Here is a 20,240-nt window from a genome sequence, read left to right as displayed (position 1 = left end):
CTTTATCAGAAATCTCTGTGCGTCTTGTTTGACAGTCAGAAACATTTATCTTACATAACAGAACAAAACCTGCTCTTCAAAATGAAAAGTATTGCATATTTGAATGGTTTGTGTTTGAAAAAAGAAATCCCTGTGGTCCTGACCTGACGCTGATCCGCATAATCAACAGAAGAATAAAGCAATCTCCGCGTTGTATCTTGATGAATTTCCACACAGATGTACGCAAAATATAGGGAGGATGTTTCCCCATGTTTTTGATATACCACTATCGGCTGTTAAATTTGAAAATCATTAATTATATACATCTAGCCAAGATCCGTGTGCAAGTTTCCATTACAGTCAATGCGAGCGTCGCAAGACCGGAAATAAGTACGCACACACTCGCGTCGCTGAAGCTCACCGGCGCCATCTTGTGCACCTAGCCCATTAAGTTGTCATTTAAAATCTGAACATCATTGGTAATATTATTGTTTTAAAAGTTATTTTTCTTGTTGTTTGTTGATTTTTTTATTCTTTTTATTTGAACGCAGAACTGTTCAGCTGCACTGCTGCTGCAGGACAATAAACACTGCTCGGTTTATCCAATTAAATTGAAAGTGCATAGTAAAAATTATTTTAAAAAATATATATTTTTAATATAATTAGTTTATAATTATTTTTTTTAAATAATATAAAAAAAAAAAACTTTTGTGTTAAGCACACTACAAATGTTGATTTAAAAAAAAAGCTGATTAAATCAAATGCTCCATGAAACAGTAAGCACACATACAGTACACAGATCCCTGCTCAGATAAACACACTGAAAATAGCAATTACTTCAAAAACAACAAACCACGCCTGTGCCCTTGCAGCGACACACACACACAGACACACACACACACACACACACACACACACACATACAGACACACACACACAGTGCCCTCAGACGAGGTGTGGTGTAGCAGTAAGTAAATGGAGAAGCTGATTATGTAAGGATCTATAAATAGCACCCCACTATCTTGTTTACAATGAGGAATCTGTTAGAGGGAGGACTGAGAAGCTTACTGTACTCAGAACTGAAGCATCTTACAGGAATACTTAACATTAGACGCTCGTTAACATTAACTCGGGTTGGCATGAGATGACAAATGTACATCCAATCTTTCAACTTCCACCATGTCGAGCTACTAAAGTAAATTCGGTGACTTCCACAGAAGAAAGGGACATGGAATGGGAGTAACTCTTTAAATGCAGCCTAACAGACCTGCAGAGTTGGGTCATTTTTATAAATTCAGGACAGTAATAAACAATAATGACCAAAAAAAGAAAACTACTCACATGCCATCATTTATTTCTTTGTTACAGTTTTTTTTTTTTTTTTTTTTTTGGGAAAACTACTTGGAAAAGCATGAAGTAATATTTACTTAATTGAGACACAGAATGCAATATTCTGTTTCAATTGTTAACATTTAAATAAAGTTAAATAAATTTAAATAAAGAGTGGAGTCTGTTCATATTCAGGTTTTTGCCAACAATTGTATTATGCATTGTGCTGTATGCAATTCATAAATGTCAGGAAAATGGTCTAGAAAAATAAAATACAATAAAAAAAAAAAAGAAAAAAAAAAAAGAAAACTATATATTTTTTTATAAATACACGGTGCCAAAATTCATTTTTATTTTATTAATAACATTTTATTTTCCGGACTCCTTTTTAATGGTTTTATGTTGATTTAATTAAAATCATGAAACTTATACAATTTAACAACTTTAAGTTAAGTTGAACAAAAACTACGTTTAGGGCCCCATGAAATGTTTTACCTTCCTCACCTTATGTTTTATTGTTATAAATGATGTGTTTTTATGTGTCTAATTATTTGAATGCATAAAACAACTTTTATTTATTCTTCCAATAAATGTATTTTATATATTTATCTTTCTCAGGAATTCTGTGTTGTCATTTTAATTTTTCAGGTTATCAAATGAAGGCATAAAACATTGATTTAATGTATCTTTTAATTAATGAAACTAAATAAACTAATTGTATAATTTGCAAACAAAGGGGATTTATTTATTAAATTAACATTAATTTAAGATTATTAACTATTAACTATATATTAAAATCAAAAGTTGTCCTTGTTAACATTAGTTAATGCGCTGTGAATTAACATTGACTAACAACAAACAAGTGTGTTTTCATTTACTAACATTAACAAAAATTAATAAATGTAATAAATGTATTGTTCCTTGTTTGTTCATGTTAGTTAATACAATAACTAAAATTAACCAATGGAAACTTGTGTTACCTTCAAATAAAAACATGGAAGAAGTATTGTGTGATTAATCCTTAAAAAATAAAGTTTAGGTAGTAGTAGTATTACATACAGAACAATATTTCTAACACAATGTCTTCAAGTTAAACCAAACTTTTATTCAGATTTTTTGTAAACATTGTTTTTTTTATTTTTTGTGCCACCTCTGAAACAGCTTTACTCTTGGCTGAACCTCAACAAGCTCCTCTGAAATCAAGCAATGTTGTCCTCAATCTAAAGCACACTTCTCTGGCTGTACTTTGATGTTTCTGTGCCACCTCCATTGTGATCTGATCCCTGTGTCCCAGCATGCACTACTCCGGTTTCTTGACTGTGTCTCACATGTCATTTCTCTATTGTACAGTTTTACAGAGATAGAAAGATAAAATTACATGTTTCCAATACTCAAGGGCAAATGATGACATTGTTGAACAACGCTAAGAGACATTTCTCTGTCCTCACAGATTTTTAGTTCATTTCATTTCTGAAGTGCTGAGTTGTGGACTTTGTAGTAAGTCAATCCATTTCTATTAGGCATGGTACGGCACGGTCCGGTTCACTTTTGGGGGGTTTTCCACTGGGTACAGTACATGGTACTTTTTTTAGTACCACTTCAGTTAGGTTCCAAGTGAACCGTTCAGTTAGAAAAACATAATGTGTAAGCTCTGCTGATGACAGATTAAATCTGCACAGCCGCAGTGAAGGATTGAACGCAACTGTTTTGAACAAGCGCACCTTTATTTAAGGTGGGGGGTACAATGCTGTTTCATGCATTCAGAGTTGTTTACACTGTTAAAGAGTTGCATTCTCATGACAAAGTAAAAAAAAAACTATTTTGACATATGATGGAGCATTTTTTCGCAAACATTTTACTTCCGGGTACGTACAAGTTTCAGACAGGTTTTTTTTTTTTTTTTTTTCTCAATCGTGGCTCTTCATGAAGTAGACGAGAGTGGAACTCCTTACATGGGTATTTCTCCTGGAAAAACATGCCTGTGCATGCATCGTCCGGAACGAGAGCGCGACTATCAACAAGCTTCATCTGGTGACAGCGCTGCACGGGACTTGCTTGGGAAGTATGTCTCCAAATATTTTTTTTTTTTTGGTTTAAGGCAAAGATAACTCTGTTCAGCTTCCTAAAAGAACTAAAGACTTTTTGGAGATATGAAGGATGCTGTACTACTCTATAGGTACTCAAGATTAACATGATATTGGGTGAAACTGTGTATGCCCCCTTTAACAACCAAAAAGTGTCTGTTTCATTCTCTGATGAGGAAGTACAGACGTTCCTCTCGTTGATTGCAGTGGAGCGGAGAGCGAGAGACTGATGGGGTGACGCGGAATGAAAAAGTTTTTCAGGAGTCGCGACAGTAGAGGCGGCGCAACTATAACGACATGTGAATAATCCCGTCCACTCTATAACGATAATAAACTGCAGTGGAAACGCAAACTGAGCTGTGCTGAGCAGAGTCTTACCACGCAGTGGAAAAGCGCCATTAGTCTGACCCATTCTGTCCATTTTGCAAACTGTGAACATGACAAATGGCCATTCTCACAATGAAATGGTGATCAGCCCATTATAACATGATGAAGACACCTCATCTCACTTGACATAATGAAAGAGCTCAATGAAAACACAATGAGCTAAAATAGGTCAAATTCAAACATTTGCAGAGAGATGCAGTGAAATCCCCATATTTTTTGAAAATGGACAGTACAGGACCTCAAAAACGAAGATATCAAAAGTTTTTTTTTAAATACAGAAGGTATACTATTGAGATGTCTTTAGTGATTCTGGATACAAACTTCGGAAAAATAATATTTTAAAGAGCCACACAGATGGGAAATCAAAAATTACCTGTATTACAGTGTATGATGTAGCTGTCCATCAGTGTAAACAATGTGCAAAGTAATTAAACCAAAAAGTACACGATTTATTAAGTTATTGGCTTCTAAAGTAAGGAGTCGACTCTGAATCGCTGAAACGAGTCGTTATAGATTTCAAATCTTTTGCCCATCTCTATGTATACTGGCTCTGTCTATTAAATGGCGCTCCATTTGAAAGCAGGTGATGCTGATGTACCGCTAATCAGGAAACCGGCTTTACTGACGAAATCCACGTGACAATCGCATGCAATATATCACCAATCCCTAGTATCAGCTATATGCAAAGTGACCCACATTTGGTTCTTGACCACTGAACGTGTACAATTTAACACTTTACTCAAGGAGCCACATTTAAGATCTCCATATCTTATTCTTTGGAACTGAAACTTACAGGGTCTTAAAAATGAAGAGTACAAAACAAAAAGTTTGTTAAGACCTACCATCTAAAAGAAAATTGAGATATCTCGAATTGTTCTTGAGTTAAAGGCATGAAAACTCTGAAGAAAAAAAAAAAGTGTGTTTCACTTTTGCTGAAGTTGCTAATATTAAATAATAATGCAGCCATCTTCTTTTTCTTCTTTGTCTCTTCAAAGAGAAAACACCCCAACTTTAAATGAATGGAAGTAAATCAAACTGCCTCACAACAGCAACAATACAAACAAACGTGCACAAATATAAAAACACACACAGACAGTGACTCAGGACAGTGCTAAATTTGAACAGCTTTTCTGGGGAGGAGGTATCGTTTCCTTTCACCCTCCATCTCTCATTTCCTGTCGTCTTTCTGGTGTGTTATAAATATCCCCACAGGAGGCTGAAGCAGGCAGAACTGGCAGCAATACAACTATGACTCATCCATTCACACACCCACCAAAACACTGTGGACCTGCATATACAGCACTCAACCAGCTAATATAAAAACACTGAGATTACGTTTCCATTATATCCAACCAAAGCCCCAAGTATACTTCATTTTTGTAAGAGTACCCTAGCCTATGCGTACAGTCGAATGCGTAGCCTTAAAGTATACTCTATTGGATGTTGTGTGCAAACACGGGGGGGTCGACACTTGTGCTCTTGAAAGCTTCATCCATGTCTAGTGTCTGCTCTATTTTTTTCCCATAAGTTATAGCCAATACCAAATACTCATACCCTCTCACTCACAAGTGTTTGTCAAAGCCACCGTCTATTGTTGTTGCAGTCAGAAACAGCAGTTTCCTCCAGCAAAAATCTAATGGCCTCTAAAGTTATAAAAATCAAAAGTTTTTTCACCCCATAGAATGGTGCCCGGCCAGTTATTTATATATTTTGCCATAGTGTGTCAGTAGAAAACATCAGTTTACATTTCCAAACATTCATTTTGCCATTAATTATAATAATAATGTAGTGAGATGGAGCACCAGCTGTTGTCAGACTCCCTGTGCATTAAAAAAATCTCACTAGAATATTATTAAAATAAACGGCAAAATTAATGTTTGGAAATGTAAACTGATATTTCCTGCTGACACAGTACATCAAAAGATATAAATAACTGGCTTAAAACCCTTTTTTGGGGTGAAAATACTAATGTGCCTAAGACTTTTACACAGTACTGTACTTTACTAACGACATTGTTGCTACTTTATAAAGAATGAGCATACAGTAATTCACAGAACTGATTAAAGACTGTGACAGACAGCACTCATCTTAACTAAATATCAGAGCGAGTGACAGAGACACAGTAGAAACTTTATGTGTGGTTTTGTATTAAACAATAACCCAGATCATGAAATACATTTATTAGCCTTAGATTAAGGGAAGCTTGGGAAATGAGAGAATACAAGGAGCGTGTGAATGCTATGGATTTATTTGAAATATTTTTAATGTTCTTTAATGTTATCCATAGCTTTTTGTGGGTCTTTTTATTTTAGTATCAGTTTCAGGCACCGTTTAAGCACCAGTACTGTTTTAAATGTATCGAAATGGCACCAGTATCGTAAAAAACTCTAGTCCTCGCACCGCCCAGCTCTGAATATTTCGCACATCTCTCTTTGCTATCACACCTAATTCAGATAATCAGCTTGTTAAAAGTGAGCTCAAATTTACCAGTAAATCAGTTCATCAAAGAGTTTACCGGTATTTCAATGTGAAAGGTCTCTTAACAGTAAAACAACAGAAAACTGTCACTTGTGTGTGAACAGTATATATAGTGCAAGGTCAGTCTGGTAATTTTATAATTTACAATGTGTGGAATATAATTTTCATGTGTGAAAGGGGCTACTGTTTCATCCACTGGAATATTCCTTTAAGAAAGACTCAACCTTTCAAGACCAGACTAAAGCGAACCAAATCCACTAACACAAATCGATGGAAACAAATACAGCAGCACACACTGAGGACGACAGCTTAAGGTCGACAGATGGTGGCCATTAGAAACATTAATGAATAAATCAGTTGCTGTCCATCTATTATTCACACACACACACACACACACACACACACACACGTCCCATTCAACTTTCAGAATGAGGCAAAGACGCTCTCTGATGGCAGTGTGATGTCTACTCAATGACAAAAACATCAACAATCTCCCCAGAACCTCAACACAATGAACGTACATGGGACTAGCCTAGGAAAGCCGGGCACATATGGTGCATTCAAAGTTTGTATTCATGAGTTTGGAAGTCGCAATTATAAAGTCAGGAGCATTTAAATCACTTTATTATGAACACGATGGTGATGTACCTTTTCTGCATCAAAGTCTATAAAATCATAAATAGAAGGAATGTGCATCGAGTTTGTTTTCACTTTTTTATTGTATTTATGAAGGAGCTGTAAATTGAATTGTGTATTCTCAGAATTGTACAATACAATGAATTTTAAGGTTTAAAAGGTGCCATATGCAAAAATTTAGGTAAAAATATCCATAACATGACCTACACGCATTAAAAAGAATGAGAAGAAATAAGGGCGATGGATGTCATAAAAAAATTTCAAGTTATAGTGCTGCAGAGATATCAACCTTAATTAGCATTAGCATTACTAGCCCCGGCCCGACAGGTGTCGTAATACCAGTTTCGGCCAATGGAGGCGGTATGCGGGCAACATAACCACCAGCCAACCTGCAATACACGAATAACTCGCACGGCTTGTGGGCGTGTACTTGAACCTGATGTCAATCGTGTGGAAAGTATAGCCCACTACTTCATTTCAGTTCAGGGATGAGAGAGAAATGATGACTCAAGCCCTTGGCAAGAGACCCCTACCACCATCACCCGCTACAGGGAAACAACTGCGCTCGGAATCACAAATCAAATCCGATAAAAAAAGGAGCCGACCCAGAGTAAACATCGGCACTGTTTTCAATCACTGGAGACAACTGATGGACCATAAAGAAATGAGGCTCAACTCTGAACTTGCAACATTTCTAACAGTAAGTTAGTTGCTGTTAGTATTTCGCTAGAAGTTTGTTTTATATGTTTGTGTATTTGTTTTCGGGAAGTTATAACATAGCAATGTATCGAAGGCTGTTCGATAAACGTGCTAATGTTAGCGATGGCTAACCGTAGCTGCATTTGATAATTAGCTAGCTATAACTTAACATTACCCATTTTATTATATCATAACTAACCTGCTCTGTCTAGTATGTTGGTCTCCGTGTCCTCTTTGCTTCGTGGTTTTTCTGTGCGTGAAAAAATTGATGTGTGGCGTGAAAGCGTGTGAAAAGAGTCAATTGCGTGTGTCTCACGCTGAATGCTTGAGAGTTGGCACATTATTTCCCAAGCAGAATAAAGGACAGGTTGATTATTGCTGTTTAGCATTTGTATTAATCTATGATGTGTCCCTGTTTGAGTACAGGGACATAAAAAAATAAATTAAAAGTGATACGTGGACCAAGGTGTCTGAGATTGTTCATTTTAAGTAAACGATCCTAATATTTAGTCCACAACAATATCTTCTACCATCAGACTGCTGAAAGACCTTGGCATCCATGGACAGGCTCTGCGACAGACAATTAAATCAGTCTCTGAAGCGGCCGAAAGAAGCAGCCAGTGGATATGGATTAAAAGGAAGGACCCTTGTTGGGCTCAAAGAGCATCAACATGACCCACTCACTAATCCCCCCCACTCTATAACCCACTTGAGAACCCAGGTCACAACCCTCCATGAAGAGGGTGAACAAGGTATGCGGTCAGCTCTAGGCTTGACTCAGGGAAGAGGACGCCTCCTGCCTTGCATAGTCCCGTGGGCTGCGCCATTTAAACAACTAGGCAATTTTCATGATTGGGCATGGGACACAAGCTCAGGTTTGATCACCCTGTTGCTGGCCACCTTTGATGAGGGTGTTTAGTATTGAAAGGCCGAAACACCCCATGATTCAAAGGCATACTACTGATGATGTGTCCCAAATTTACATCTTTCCCATATCTGAGGTACAGCTCCCGCGCCACTCTTAACATCAAGGCAAACCTCATGTGCATACCATCCATTGGCACAATGGACAGTTTAACATCACGTCCCGTGTTTTTTGATTCTGAATATCTGGACTTGTCCAGTGACCGCTGTGAAAGGACAGCTGACAACATAGGAAAGTCTGTGTGACAGCTTGGAGAGACTGCTGACTGGAGGGAATAGTCCCCACTGGGGCTGTCATGGGCTAGCTACCCATGGCGGCAGTCTCCGACGCTGCTTCAGTTTGTTGGAGACACCCGCTAAATGCTACAGAAAGTGAACAAAGGAACATACCCCCAGAGCCTGCGAGAGCGGGGGCGCAAGATGGCTCAATGACTGACAGCATGGTTACAGACTCAGGAACGGACATGACTACGAGCAAGAACACGGCACATGAGACAACCACAGCAGCAGCTGGACATTCTCTTCAAGTGTGCACCTGTGGCTGGGCGAAAATAACATCATTCAGGGGATTGAGGACCCACCAAGGAAAGAGAGGGTGCTTAAGAGAGCAGAGACAAGGGCCTCGCATTGACCAGTACTTCCTACGAAGCAATCAGTCAAATCAGTCGATTGAAGCACAGCGACGGGATAAAAACCAAAGTTCGCAGAGCATCAGTACCAGTGTCCCTGAGGAGGATAATACAAGCACAGAAATGCCGGTGGAGGAACCCACTCAACCACAGAGACCTCCCAAGGAGGAAAAGATCAAAGGGCACAGACCGAGTGTGAAGTGGCCCAAAGCTGTTGAAAAGAGAGAGTGGGAAATAGTCAACAACGACCTGACAAAAATCCTGGAGCAACAAGTGGGCACAGCAGGGAAAAAGCTGGAAAGGATGGTTGACATCATCTACCACTATGGAGAAGAGCGCTTTGGAGTAAACGCTAGGAGAAGCAACAAAGCAATATCAGCACCAGCCAAATCCAGGAGGCAGCAAGAGATCGAAATTCTGGTCAGAGAGAGAAGGCAGCTGAGAAAGCAGTGGAAGAAGGCCTCTGATGCAGAGAGAGAGGGTCTCATGCTACTCCAGGGGGACATCAAGTGTCGGTTGGCAACCTTGCGAAGATCAGAGAACCTGAGGACACTTCGCAAGAAGAAGGAACACACAAGAACACGGTTCTACAAAAAACCCTTCAAGTTCGTTAAAGATCTCTTCGCTAAGGAAAAAAGCGGAATCCTGAAAATTCCCAAGGAGGAACTGGAAGAACATCTGGAAAAGGGCAACCATGACCCAAAAAGGCACGAACAAATAGTTATCCCACATGACATCCCACCTATTCAACCTCCCGAATTCAATCTGGAGACTGGCCCTCCAAAATGGAAGGAGGTAGAGAGTATAGTACGGCGCGCAAGATCAGCATCAGCCCCTGGGCCAAATGGAGTATCGTATAAGCTCTACAAGAACGCACCAGATGTGCTACGCTATCTTTGGAGGCTCATGAGGATAGTGTGGCAGAAGGGAATAATACCTAAGGGGTGGCGAAGGGCTGGAGGGGTGCTAATTCCCAAGGAGAAGGATGCTACAGACATTGGTCAATTCCGGCCAATCTGCCTTCTCAACGTTGAGGGAAAAATCTTTTTCAGCGTGATAGCACGGAGGTTGTCCACCTACCTGGAGAAGAACAAGTACATTGATACATCCGTACAGAAGGCCGGCATTCCTGGGTTCTCTGGTTGCTTGGAGCATACCAGCATGATCTGGCATCAGATCCAAGCGGCGAAGAAAGACAAAAGAGACATCCATGTCATCTTCCTTGATCTGGCTAATGCCTTTGGATCAGTTCCCCATAACCTCCTCTGGGAATCCTTCAACTTCTTCCACGTTCCATCATCTGTCACTAGTTTAGTAAAAGCCTACTTCGAAGACCTGCAACTGTGCTTTACAACAGCCGACTTTACAACATCATGGCAGCGCGTAGAAGTAGGCATCATGGCAGGCTGTACAATCTCACCCCTGGCCTTCACAATGGCCATGGAGGTCATCATCAGGGCTTCAAGATGGGTTGGTGGGGGGTGAGTGAACTAAGAACGGGATCCGCCTTCCACCTATCCGAGCATACATGGATGACATGACCACTCTGACCACTACTGCAGCATGTACCAGGCGGCTACTTGGTAAACTGCAGGAGAACATCAAGTGGGCCCGGATGAAAATCAAACCGAACAAGTCACGAAGCATCTCAATAGTTAAGGGACAGCTTAAAAATGTGAAGTTCTGTATTGGTGATGACCCAATACCAACAGTTTCTGAGCAACCTGTCAAAAGCTTGGGTAGATGGTACAACGCAAGCCTCGGAGACAAAGACCAAGTGCAGCAAGTAAGGCAGGACATTACCAACAGTCTGGAAGACATCAACAGTACCCTACTGCCAGGGAAGCTCAAGCTCTGGTGCCTGCAATTTGGACTTCTCCCTCGGGTAATGTGGCCACTCACTGTTTATGAGCTCCCAATAACAACGGTGGAGAAGATGGAGCGAACCATGACTTCATACATCAAGAAATGGCTCGGCGTCCCACGCTGTCTGACTAACATCAGCCTCTATGGCAAAGGGGTCCTTGAACTGCCTATCACAAGCCTCACCGAAGAGTACAAGTGTTCTAAAGTGAGACTCCAGATGACTTTGAAGGACTCCAGAGACCAGACCATCAGCAATGCCGTTCCACTCCTGGTAACCGGACGGAAATGGACACCATCTGACGCGGTGCAGCAAGCTACCTCAGCCCTGAAGCACAGTGACATTGTAGGGCATGTCCAGTTGGGAAGAGGAGGCTTTGGCCTTACGGCAAGTAAGCCAACTTGGCGTAAGGCCTCAACATCAGAAAGGAGGAAAATGGTGGTCGAGGAGGTGCGTCGTCAGGAGGAGACGGAAAGAAGCGCAAAGGCTGTCTCTCTTGTCAGACAGGGACAATGGATGAGGTGGGAAGGTCTGGAGAGGAGAAAGCTTAGCTGGAGGGAGCTCTGGGAAATGGAGGCAAGCAACATCCGCTTCATCATCAGAGCCACCTATGATATGCTCCCATCTCCAAAAAACCTCAACCAGTGGTATGGCGAGGACCCTACTTGTGCCCTCTGCCCAACTCCAGCGACTCTTAAGCACATCTTGGCCGGTTGTAAGACCTGCCTCACACAAGGTCGTTACACCTGGAGACACAACCAGGTCCTCAAGAGTCTGGCAGCAGCTCTTGAGAGCCAGAGGAATACCACTAACTCCCTGCCCCTGAGAGCGATCGATTCCATCACGGCCCCAACCTTCATCCGAGAGGGGCAGAAAAAGCCCAAACATCCCCCTACCAAAACAGAAGCTGGACAGCTAGCCATGGCCCGGGACTGGAAGATGCTAGTTGATATTGGCCAGCAACTAATCTTTCCACCTGAGATTGCAGTCACCACCCTCAGACCAGACTTGGTTCTCTGGTCCCCTTCATTGAAGACTGTTTATATCATAGAGCTTACAGTCCCATGGGAGAATTCAACGGATGAGGCCTATGAGCGCAAGAAACTGCGCTAAATAGAACTGGCAGCAGACGCTCAACAACGAGGATGGAAAGCGAAAGTCTATTCGGTTGAAGTGGGATGCAGAGGTTTTGTAGCTTCTTCTACCATCAGACTGCTGAAAGACATTGGCATCCATGGACAGGCTCTGCGACAGACAATTAAATCAGTCTCTGAAGCGGCCGAAAGAAGCAGCCAGTGGATATGGATTAAAAGGAAGGACCCTTGTTGGGCTCAAAGAGCATCAACATGACCCACTCACTAATCCCCCCCACTCTATAACCCACTTGAGAACCCAGGTCACAACCCTCCATGAAGAGGGTGAACAAGGTATGCGGTCAGCTCTAGGCTTGACTCAGGGAAGAGGACGCCTCCTGCCTTGCATAGTCCCGTGGGCTGCGCCATTTAAACAACTAGGCAATTTTCATGATTGGGCATGGGACACAAGCTCAGGTTTGATCACCCTGTTGCTGGCCACCTTTGATGAGGGTGTTTAGTATTGAAAGGCCGAAACACCCCATGATTCAAAGGCATACTACTGATGATGTGTCCCAAATTTACATCTTTCCCATATCTGAGGTACAGCTCCCACGCCACTCTTAACATCAAGGCAAACCTCATGTGCATACCATCCATTGGCACAATGGACAGTTTAACATCACGTCCCGTGTTTTTTGATTCTAATGAGGTTAACTTATAACTCCTTGTGGTTAGTCTGCACGAGATCAACAAGCTTGTTTGCTTTGAGGCCGCTTTAAATACAAAATATGCATTCGATCTACGTCAGAGCGTCTGAGCGCTCACAAATCTTTCTGCAGGGTCGTGAGCAGAGCGGTAAGAGCGATTTTTAACGCTCTAGATGCCGGCAGTGTGAACGCACAGTTACCCCTGTTTTACACCGCAAGCGTGAGCGGCGCGCGAGCAGCGCATATTTTTTTCGGCGTCCATGTTAATCAATGAGTTCATTCACACCGGGACCATGAGCAGCGCGTGAGCATCAAGCAGGAGCGTTGCGTGAACAGCAGTGAAGCGGGGTTTTCGGCTTCCGGTCTATTTTTGCTGTGCTGCTCACGCTCAATTAAAGTGAAAGCACACTTTTGATGGAAAAATAAATATGATTTTACACAAAACTTGTTCAAAATGCACAGAATAAGCATGTCAAGAGTTTTAACAACAACGACAATGTCTAGTGTTTTAACAATTATGCCAGAAAAAAAAATTAAGTATAAGAAATATGTATTTACCAATTTAAACTTTTTAATTATTAATTTTGGGTGAAAGTATGGTGTATTGTTATAAAAACAAATGTTGAAAGAATTATACCCATTGTTTGAAATGGTTCTACTGTCTGCCGAACACGCTTTGCAGCCACTGCTGTGATGCTGTACTTATACGCTTCCAGTGTGAATTCTCGCAAGAGTCTGCTGCTGCAGTGACGATGTAGTTGCGCGGACGCGCTGCCCGCGCACCGCTCACACTTGCAGTGTGAAACAGGGGTTCGGCTTCGGCTATGGCTGTAGTGTTGTTGTGAAAGTAGGGGCGGAGCATAGAGACTATGCCGTTTCTCGTTTGTTACTCTAGAGTAGACCAATTCACTTCATTGAGGCATACTGCCCCCATCTGGTATGGAATGTGCAGTATGACTTGATTTTTTTTGCCAAACATAACAGATGGCACCTTTAAAGGGAGCGTGACCAAAAAAGTTTGAAAACCACAGCACTAATGTTAATTATGAACACTTGGTTGGACAGATAGCATGCAATTTGGAACGCAGCAATTTAAACAGCTAGAAATTCTAGAAACTCAACAGAATGGATTAACCTCATGATGTTTGAGACGTGTCTTGTCAAGTTTGAAAATAAATATGTAAATTTGGACCATTTATTATTATTTTAATTGTAAGTTAATCCATAATGCCATGCAATGTAAAGTAACCTGTGGCAGTCTGATCATCAAATAATGAAACGAAAACTGATATGGCCTCAGGTTTGTTCTTCTCAGTTGTCAAACTGAGGATCAGATGCAATGTGCAATGCAGTGTAGGTTAATTTTGCATATTAGCCATAGTACACATTCGGCATACTAATTTCTTTAAAAAAAATATCTCTCTGTATATCAATGTGAACATTCCCTGCACATGTCTGCCCTCTTTAGTGGTGTGGCATGCATGTATAACCTTTTTACATTCAGGCCATAAATATTCCTAAGGCCAAGGTTATGGGTGACACTCACAGCTGTTGACATTGACTCGTCCTGTTTAAATTAAGATCATGTAACAGACAAAGTATGTGCTGAAGTTATGGGTGGAGATACACACAACCTCTCAGTTTCATGTAATTAATTGAGCCAGGTCTTCATTTCAATGTCTTCAGTGTGTTGATCCAATTTACTTCCATCCGCTTGTACAGTTCAAAGACTGTATGCTTGAAGTCAAGCATCATCGCAGAGTTTACTGCAGCTTTAATTAGTCTGAAATGAGCCTACAGTTGCATCTGTAGATTGGATAGTTAATTCCTAAATAGTTATACTTAGCATAATAATTTAAATAATAAGTTTTAATTAAAATTTTTTGGATTGACCATCCATTTAAAGGGATAGTTCACCCAAAAATGAAAATTCTGTCATTAACTCCTCCCCCCTGTCTTTCTGAACCTGTCAGACCTTCGCTCATCTTTGGAACATAAATTAAGATATTTTTGATTAAATCTAAGAGTTTTCTGACCCTCCATAGACAGCAAGAGGACTTCCATTTTCAATATCCAGAAAGGTAGTAAGGATATTGTTACATTATGTGACATCAGTGGTTTGACCTTAATGTTATGAAGCTGCGAGCATACTTTTTGTGCACAAAGAAAACAAAAATAACAACTTTATTCAACAATTTCTTCTTTTCAGTGTCATCTTTTGCCGTGTGTTCATAAGAGTAGCATGACGCATGTATGTGATGATGCTGCTGACACAGAACTTGCGCTGTGGCTGGTTTCCAAGAAGAGGTATGCATACACATGCGTCGTGGTACTAGGGCTGGGTATCGATTCAGATGTTCCAGATCGATTCGATTTCGATTCACAAGCTCTCAAATCAATTCTATTTCGATTCTCGATTCGATTTTCTATTTTCTATTAGAGCTGTAATCGTGCCTTAAAAGTTAGGCCCGACAGGACCCGAGCCTGACAGATTTCGGTCCGAGCGAGACAAGTGTGAATCTAAAATTTTCATAGTCATGAAAATAAAGAAAACTCTTTGAATGAGAAGGTGTGTCCAAACTTTTGGTCTAGGGCTGGGATAAACGATTATTTTTTAAACGATTAATCTAACGATTAATTTTTCAGACCGATTCGATTTCGATTATCTCCCCATTAATTGACTACTAACAATTTAAACATGTTGATTTACATATCTGAATGAAAAAAAAAACATTAATTCCTTAACATTGCAATATATGTTTATTGCTCTTAAAATCACAAAATAAAAGACTGAGTAAGAATGCATTACTTTGCACTTGTATAGAGATAGCATTCAATAAAACCTTGAAGCCTTGAAAACACATAGCTTACTGAAACAAGCTTATTGAACACATAGGGCCTAGCTTACTGAAAAAAAAGTTCTTCTTTCAGATGAAAATAACAACAACTTGATGTCTAGCATTCAATAAAAAAGTCAGAGAGAGAGAGCGCAAGACAGCACTCGTGTAGTTTGAAGACTGTGAGTGCATGAGCACGCGTGAAACTTTGGTGTTTCGCCCTTTTTCTATCGTGTTTAATGATTTTGATTAATATGCACAAGGGAGAGAGAGAGCAAGAAGCGCTCGTGTTGTTTGAAGACTGTGAGTGTGCGTGCGCAGCCAGGGCTCTCTCTCTCGTACACGCCCTGTTAGGCGCAGAAGTCATTCTATTCCACATCACTCACCGATCAAATAAGGCTTTGACAACCGCCAAAAAAAAGATCAATGCAGAAAAACCCCTGGATTGGTTATATAATGTTGGACAGAATTTTGATCCGGCCATCGCGTATATTCAGCGCACATAAGGTAAATGTTTTGCAAACGTTTTTTAGAAAAATAAAAACAGTTTGACGAATCGATGCGCATATTTTGCGTCTACGTTTTTTTTGGGCAGACGTCATCGATGACTTCGACGCGTTGTCCCAGCCCTATTTTGGTCTGTACTGTATAACTGATGGTGAATATGCCGCCGATATTAACGTATAAAAAAATAATTATGACTATTTTGATTAAAATTATAATCACGATTATTAATAACGATTATTCTATCCTGCTGGAAAAAAACCTGCTAAAACTAAACTAAACTACCTGCCTAAACTTAGCTGGTTTAAGCTGGTCAAACTGGTTTAAGCTGATTGTTCCAGCTAGTCTCTCAGCCTGACCAGCACCAGCTAAAGAAGTGGTCAAAACCCCTCTAAAACCAGCCTTCTGACCAGCAAAGACCGGCTGGATGACCAACTAAAATCATTCAACCAGCTGTATACTGTAACCTAAGTATAGTTCCTTTATCCTATATACAGTACCAGTCAAATGTCTGTACACACAAATGGGAAAGTGTCCAAACTTTTGACTGTTACTGTACTATAATATACACAAAGAATACAGGCCGAAATATCTCTATTGGTCTTCTTTTACTTCCTTATATCGGTATCGGCCCCACAATAATAAAAAATAAATAAATAAAATAAAAACATATCGGTCGGGCTCTAATGTTTATACCAATGTTTAATGCAACTGCATGCCATATTTTTATATGGAAATAAACAAGCTGAAAACACTAACTGAAAAGTGCTTCTCTATGGTATTAAGCCTCAAATGTCATTTGATGTCATATACATTGGATTGGTTCCTTCTAAAATGATTTAAATAAAAATATGAATGGTATTATAAAATGTAAAAACCCTTAAGATAACATAGAAAGAAAAAAAAAAATCTTAAGTATGCAGAATAACATTCGCTTTGAATTTCAGAATTGTGGCATCCATTATTGTAATCGCGATTAGAAATTTGATTAATTGTGCGACCACTATATTTCCAAGTTAGAAATTCCAGTATTATGACAACACTAACCCTACTATGTTTTGTTTGTTTGTTTTTTTCTAAAAATCTAAAATTTCATACAAACCACATAGTATGAATTCAAACCGAAATGCAACTCATAAAACAATTGTGTTTTCTCATCTATCCAGAAGCTGAGGATACCTTGAGAGCTTTGCTGAGGAAATTAACCGTTCGTTTGGTTGTTGACTTGTTCATAGATTTGCATTGAATTTTTTCAGGTAAACCACAGTGTGTGTGTTTCTGTAGTGAGCGACAACCTGAGTCAGTGATGTAATAGTTTAACAACGTTGAGTTAAAGCTCGAAGGCCTCATAAACTCATCTGAATGACTAGGCGGAAGTCAAACATCCACTGAACTGTGCTTCAAGGTCAAAGCCTGTAGACCTTGACAGTTTTCCCTTCACAAAATGGCTTAGACAGCACAACGGTCCACTGTCCTGAGGTGGCCCACTGCCATGATGTTGTTCTTCAGAAGAGCCAGCTGTTGTCAACCAGTGAACAACTTAAGGGTGAGTGAAATTTCGGTGTGAACTTTCCCTTTAAGAAATGCCTCTGAATGCCCATGAAAAGTCTGAAATGCATTCAAAACATGTTTGACTTGGATGGTAGTGGAATAAAAAACAAAATCAAAAGCAGATTTGTAAAGCCCTGTTTTGTTAAGATGTACAAACAGCATCAGTTCGAATGAGAAGTAGATCAGATCAGGACATCACAATGCACTGCTCTCCAGTTAACAGCTGCGTTTCCAACAGAAGCATTATTCTATAGAAAAATCCTTCATTGACAAAAATATCACCTCATACTTACATATCACATACTCAGTTTCCCTAAAAACTGGCAGGAGGCCTTGGGTATCCCATGAGACACAGTGACTCAAATTGTGCTTACAGGCAATAATGACTTGTGTAATGCATTCATAACTCTCTTTGCACTGAGATCATGACATGAACATATGACAGCCGATTCACTCTCTCTGCCTTGATAATATCGTCTGTCTCTGTAGCTCTCACAGCGTAACCAGTGTTGAGTTCCTGACACCCTGATTATGACACATTACTAGGACTCTTCTTGTGACATCTCAGAGCATCAGTGGGGGTAAGACTTCAGATCTGCTTAAGAGACTTAAAGCTGGTGACTCATGTAATGCATCCAGAACTCTCCACGCTCAGCTCCAGAACCACAAAGGGCTGCATGCAAGTTACAGAAACAGATTTTAGAAGGATTTACTGTTGTCATACGATCACATTTATATCCTTCTGCCTGTATGACTTACTTTATTCAGTAGAATATGAAATTATGTATCTTGTAGAATATGTACAATGCTCATTTCCATACTACAAAAGCAGAACAATGGTCTAAAATGACTGAAAAATACATATTTTAATGATAATAACAATAATAAAAAGTGAAAAGTTAGTCTGGGCTTTTTATTTCCATGGCAGAAAGTGGGTTTGGAACGACATTAAAGTGAGTTCATTATGAAAGACTTCGATATTATGTAACCTCTTCCTTTTATGATCAAAAGACACAAATATGGCTTATAAAACAAAAGAAACAATATGGTTTTGCTGTTGACTGTGGACATGCAGGCTTAGGGCATGAATTAAATTGAAACTGTTCCTAAATCGAAAAAAAAAAAAAAAAAAAAAAAAAACATGGTTTTGAGAAGACTTGTATTCTTGAGTCACTTTATTTACTTCAATGTCACTTTCTGGAGCTTGACCTTTCCAGTTTTCATCCAAATCTCACCATATGGAAAAGAACAGCTTCAATATTCCTCTAAATTTCTCCTTTTGACCTCCACAGAGGAAAGTAAGCCACACAGACTTAGCAAACGATCTACAAACTTTCCTTCTGGAGTTAAATGTTAAAGTAAACCTCCTCTGCTGATGCAGCAGATATTGAGATGACGCACGAGTGAGTGACGTCACAGGCTCAGATTCATTCATCAGGCAGCATTATTTATTTATTTATTTAACCACAGACCATAAAAGCATCACCAGCACGATCATTAAATTTGCTGTTTGTCCATAATAAAGCATAAAGTCGCTTACCCTCCGCCACAGTCTCCTCCGCGGTCACCTGATATCGTCCAACGGAGAAAACGCGTCCGATAAACGCGCCGGACCCCGCGCCGCCCACCCCAGCGGCTCCAGACGCGGGCCCGGAGCTCACCGTCTCCCGTCGGCCGTCGAAGAACTTCTTCATTGTCCAACCGGCAGCACTTTAACACATTAAACCGCGAACACCCGCCTGACTCTCTCTCTCTCGCGCGCGCGCTCCGGCGAGGTTTGACGGACGCGCAAAATATAGAAAAGTGCGACAATCTCTCAATATAATAAATACCGTCCGGATAGAGACTCCCAGGGTCATGCGAGCTCAGCGCACCTTCATCACAATATCGTTAAAGTGTAGATCCAAAACAACTGATCAGGAGGAATCGGCAGGATGAGTCACCACTGACATATCTTCATATCTTTATACTCATAACAGCAGCTCATAATAAACTTAGTACAGTACTAGCTTCATCTGTACTACAGGAATCCTCTGTCACAGTGCACTTGTTATTCCGCAGCACAGCATTCAGGAGTCTCTCTCTCTCTCTCTCTCTCTCTCATTCAATCATCACAGCTGATCCTTGCCCGGAAACCCGGAAGTGCAACGTATGCATCGGGAAACAACAGGTTCGACGGGGCTTTCCTGAATAAAGGTGATTAATCGTGTTAGCGCATTGAGTTTAAGTCACGAAAGGAGCCGTGCACCGGTTGAGAACGAGAACGAAACGGACTCGTCCGCTTGCAGTCAGTTGTAGTTCAACAGGACGCGGTGACGTCAGGGGGGACGTGCACGTGCGTGTACGGTAACAGCCGCTAGGGGGGCTTCACAGTACGCCACAAAATCATTGTTGATGCATCACATTTTAATCCTAACATACACCAAAATTGAAATAGAATGACTTGACTGTCGCAGAATTTACCTAGTGGAATAAAAGCACTTATTTAAATGCATTTGCCAGAAACGACCTGTTTTTATGCAGTATGGAAACGTGCAGTATGTGACATCGCTGCCC

General features: G+C 40.4%; 1 protein-coding gene across 6 annotated transcripts in view; it reads right to left on the bottom strand.

The window, feature by feature from the left end:
- Positions 1–20,194, bottom strand: part of LOC113039704 (AP2-associated protein kinase 1-like) — a 49,578-nt gene extending 29,384 nt beyond the window's left edge. Inside the window, exon 1 of one of the 6 annotated variants that reach the window (XM_026197730.1) lies at positions 19,225–20,194. In XM_026197730.1, the coding sequence (XP_026053515.1) occupies positions 19,225–19,378 (154 nt within the window). In that variant the 5' untranslated portion in view covers positions 19,379–20,194. The remainder of the gene's footprint in view (positions 1–19,224) is intronic. The other 5 variants (XM_026197732.1, XM_026197731.1, XM_026197735.1 and 2 more) reach the window with 5 other exon arrangements.
- Positions 20,195–20,240: the final 46 nt, after the last annotated feature.

This window comes from Carassius auratus, chromosome 22 (assembly GCF_003368295.1).
Source record: "Carassius auratus strain Wakin chromosome 22, ASM336829v1, whole genome shotgun sequence".
NCBI lineage: Eukaryota > Metazoa > Chordata > Actinopteri > Cypriniformes > Cyprinidae > Carassius > Carassius auratus.
Note: the sequence above shows the minus strand (reverse complement) of the source record. Positions and strands in the feature narration are given on the sequence as shown.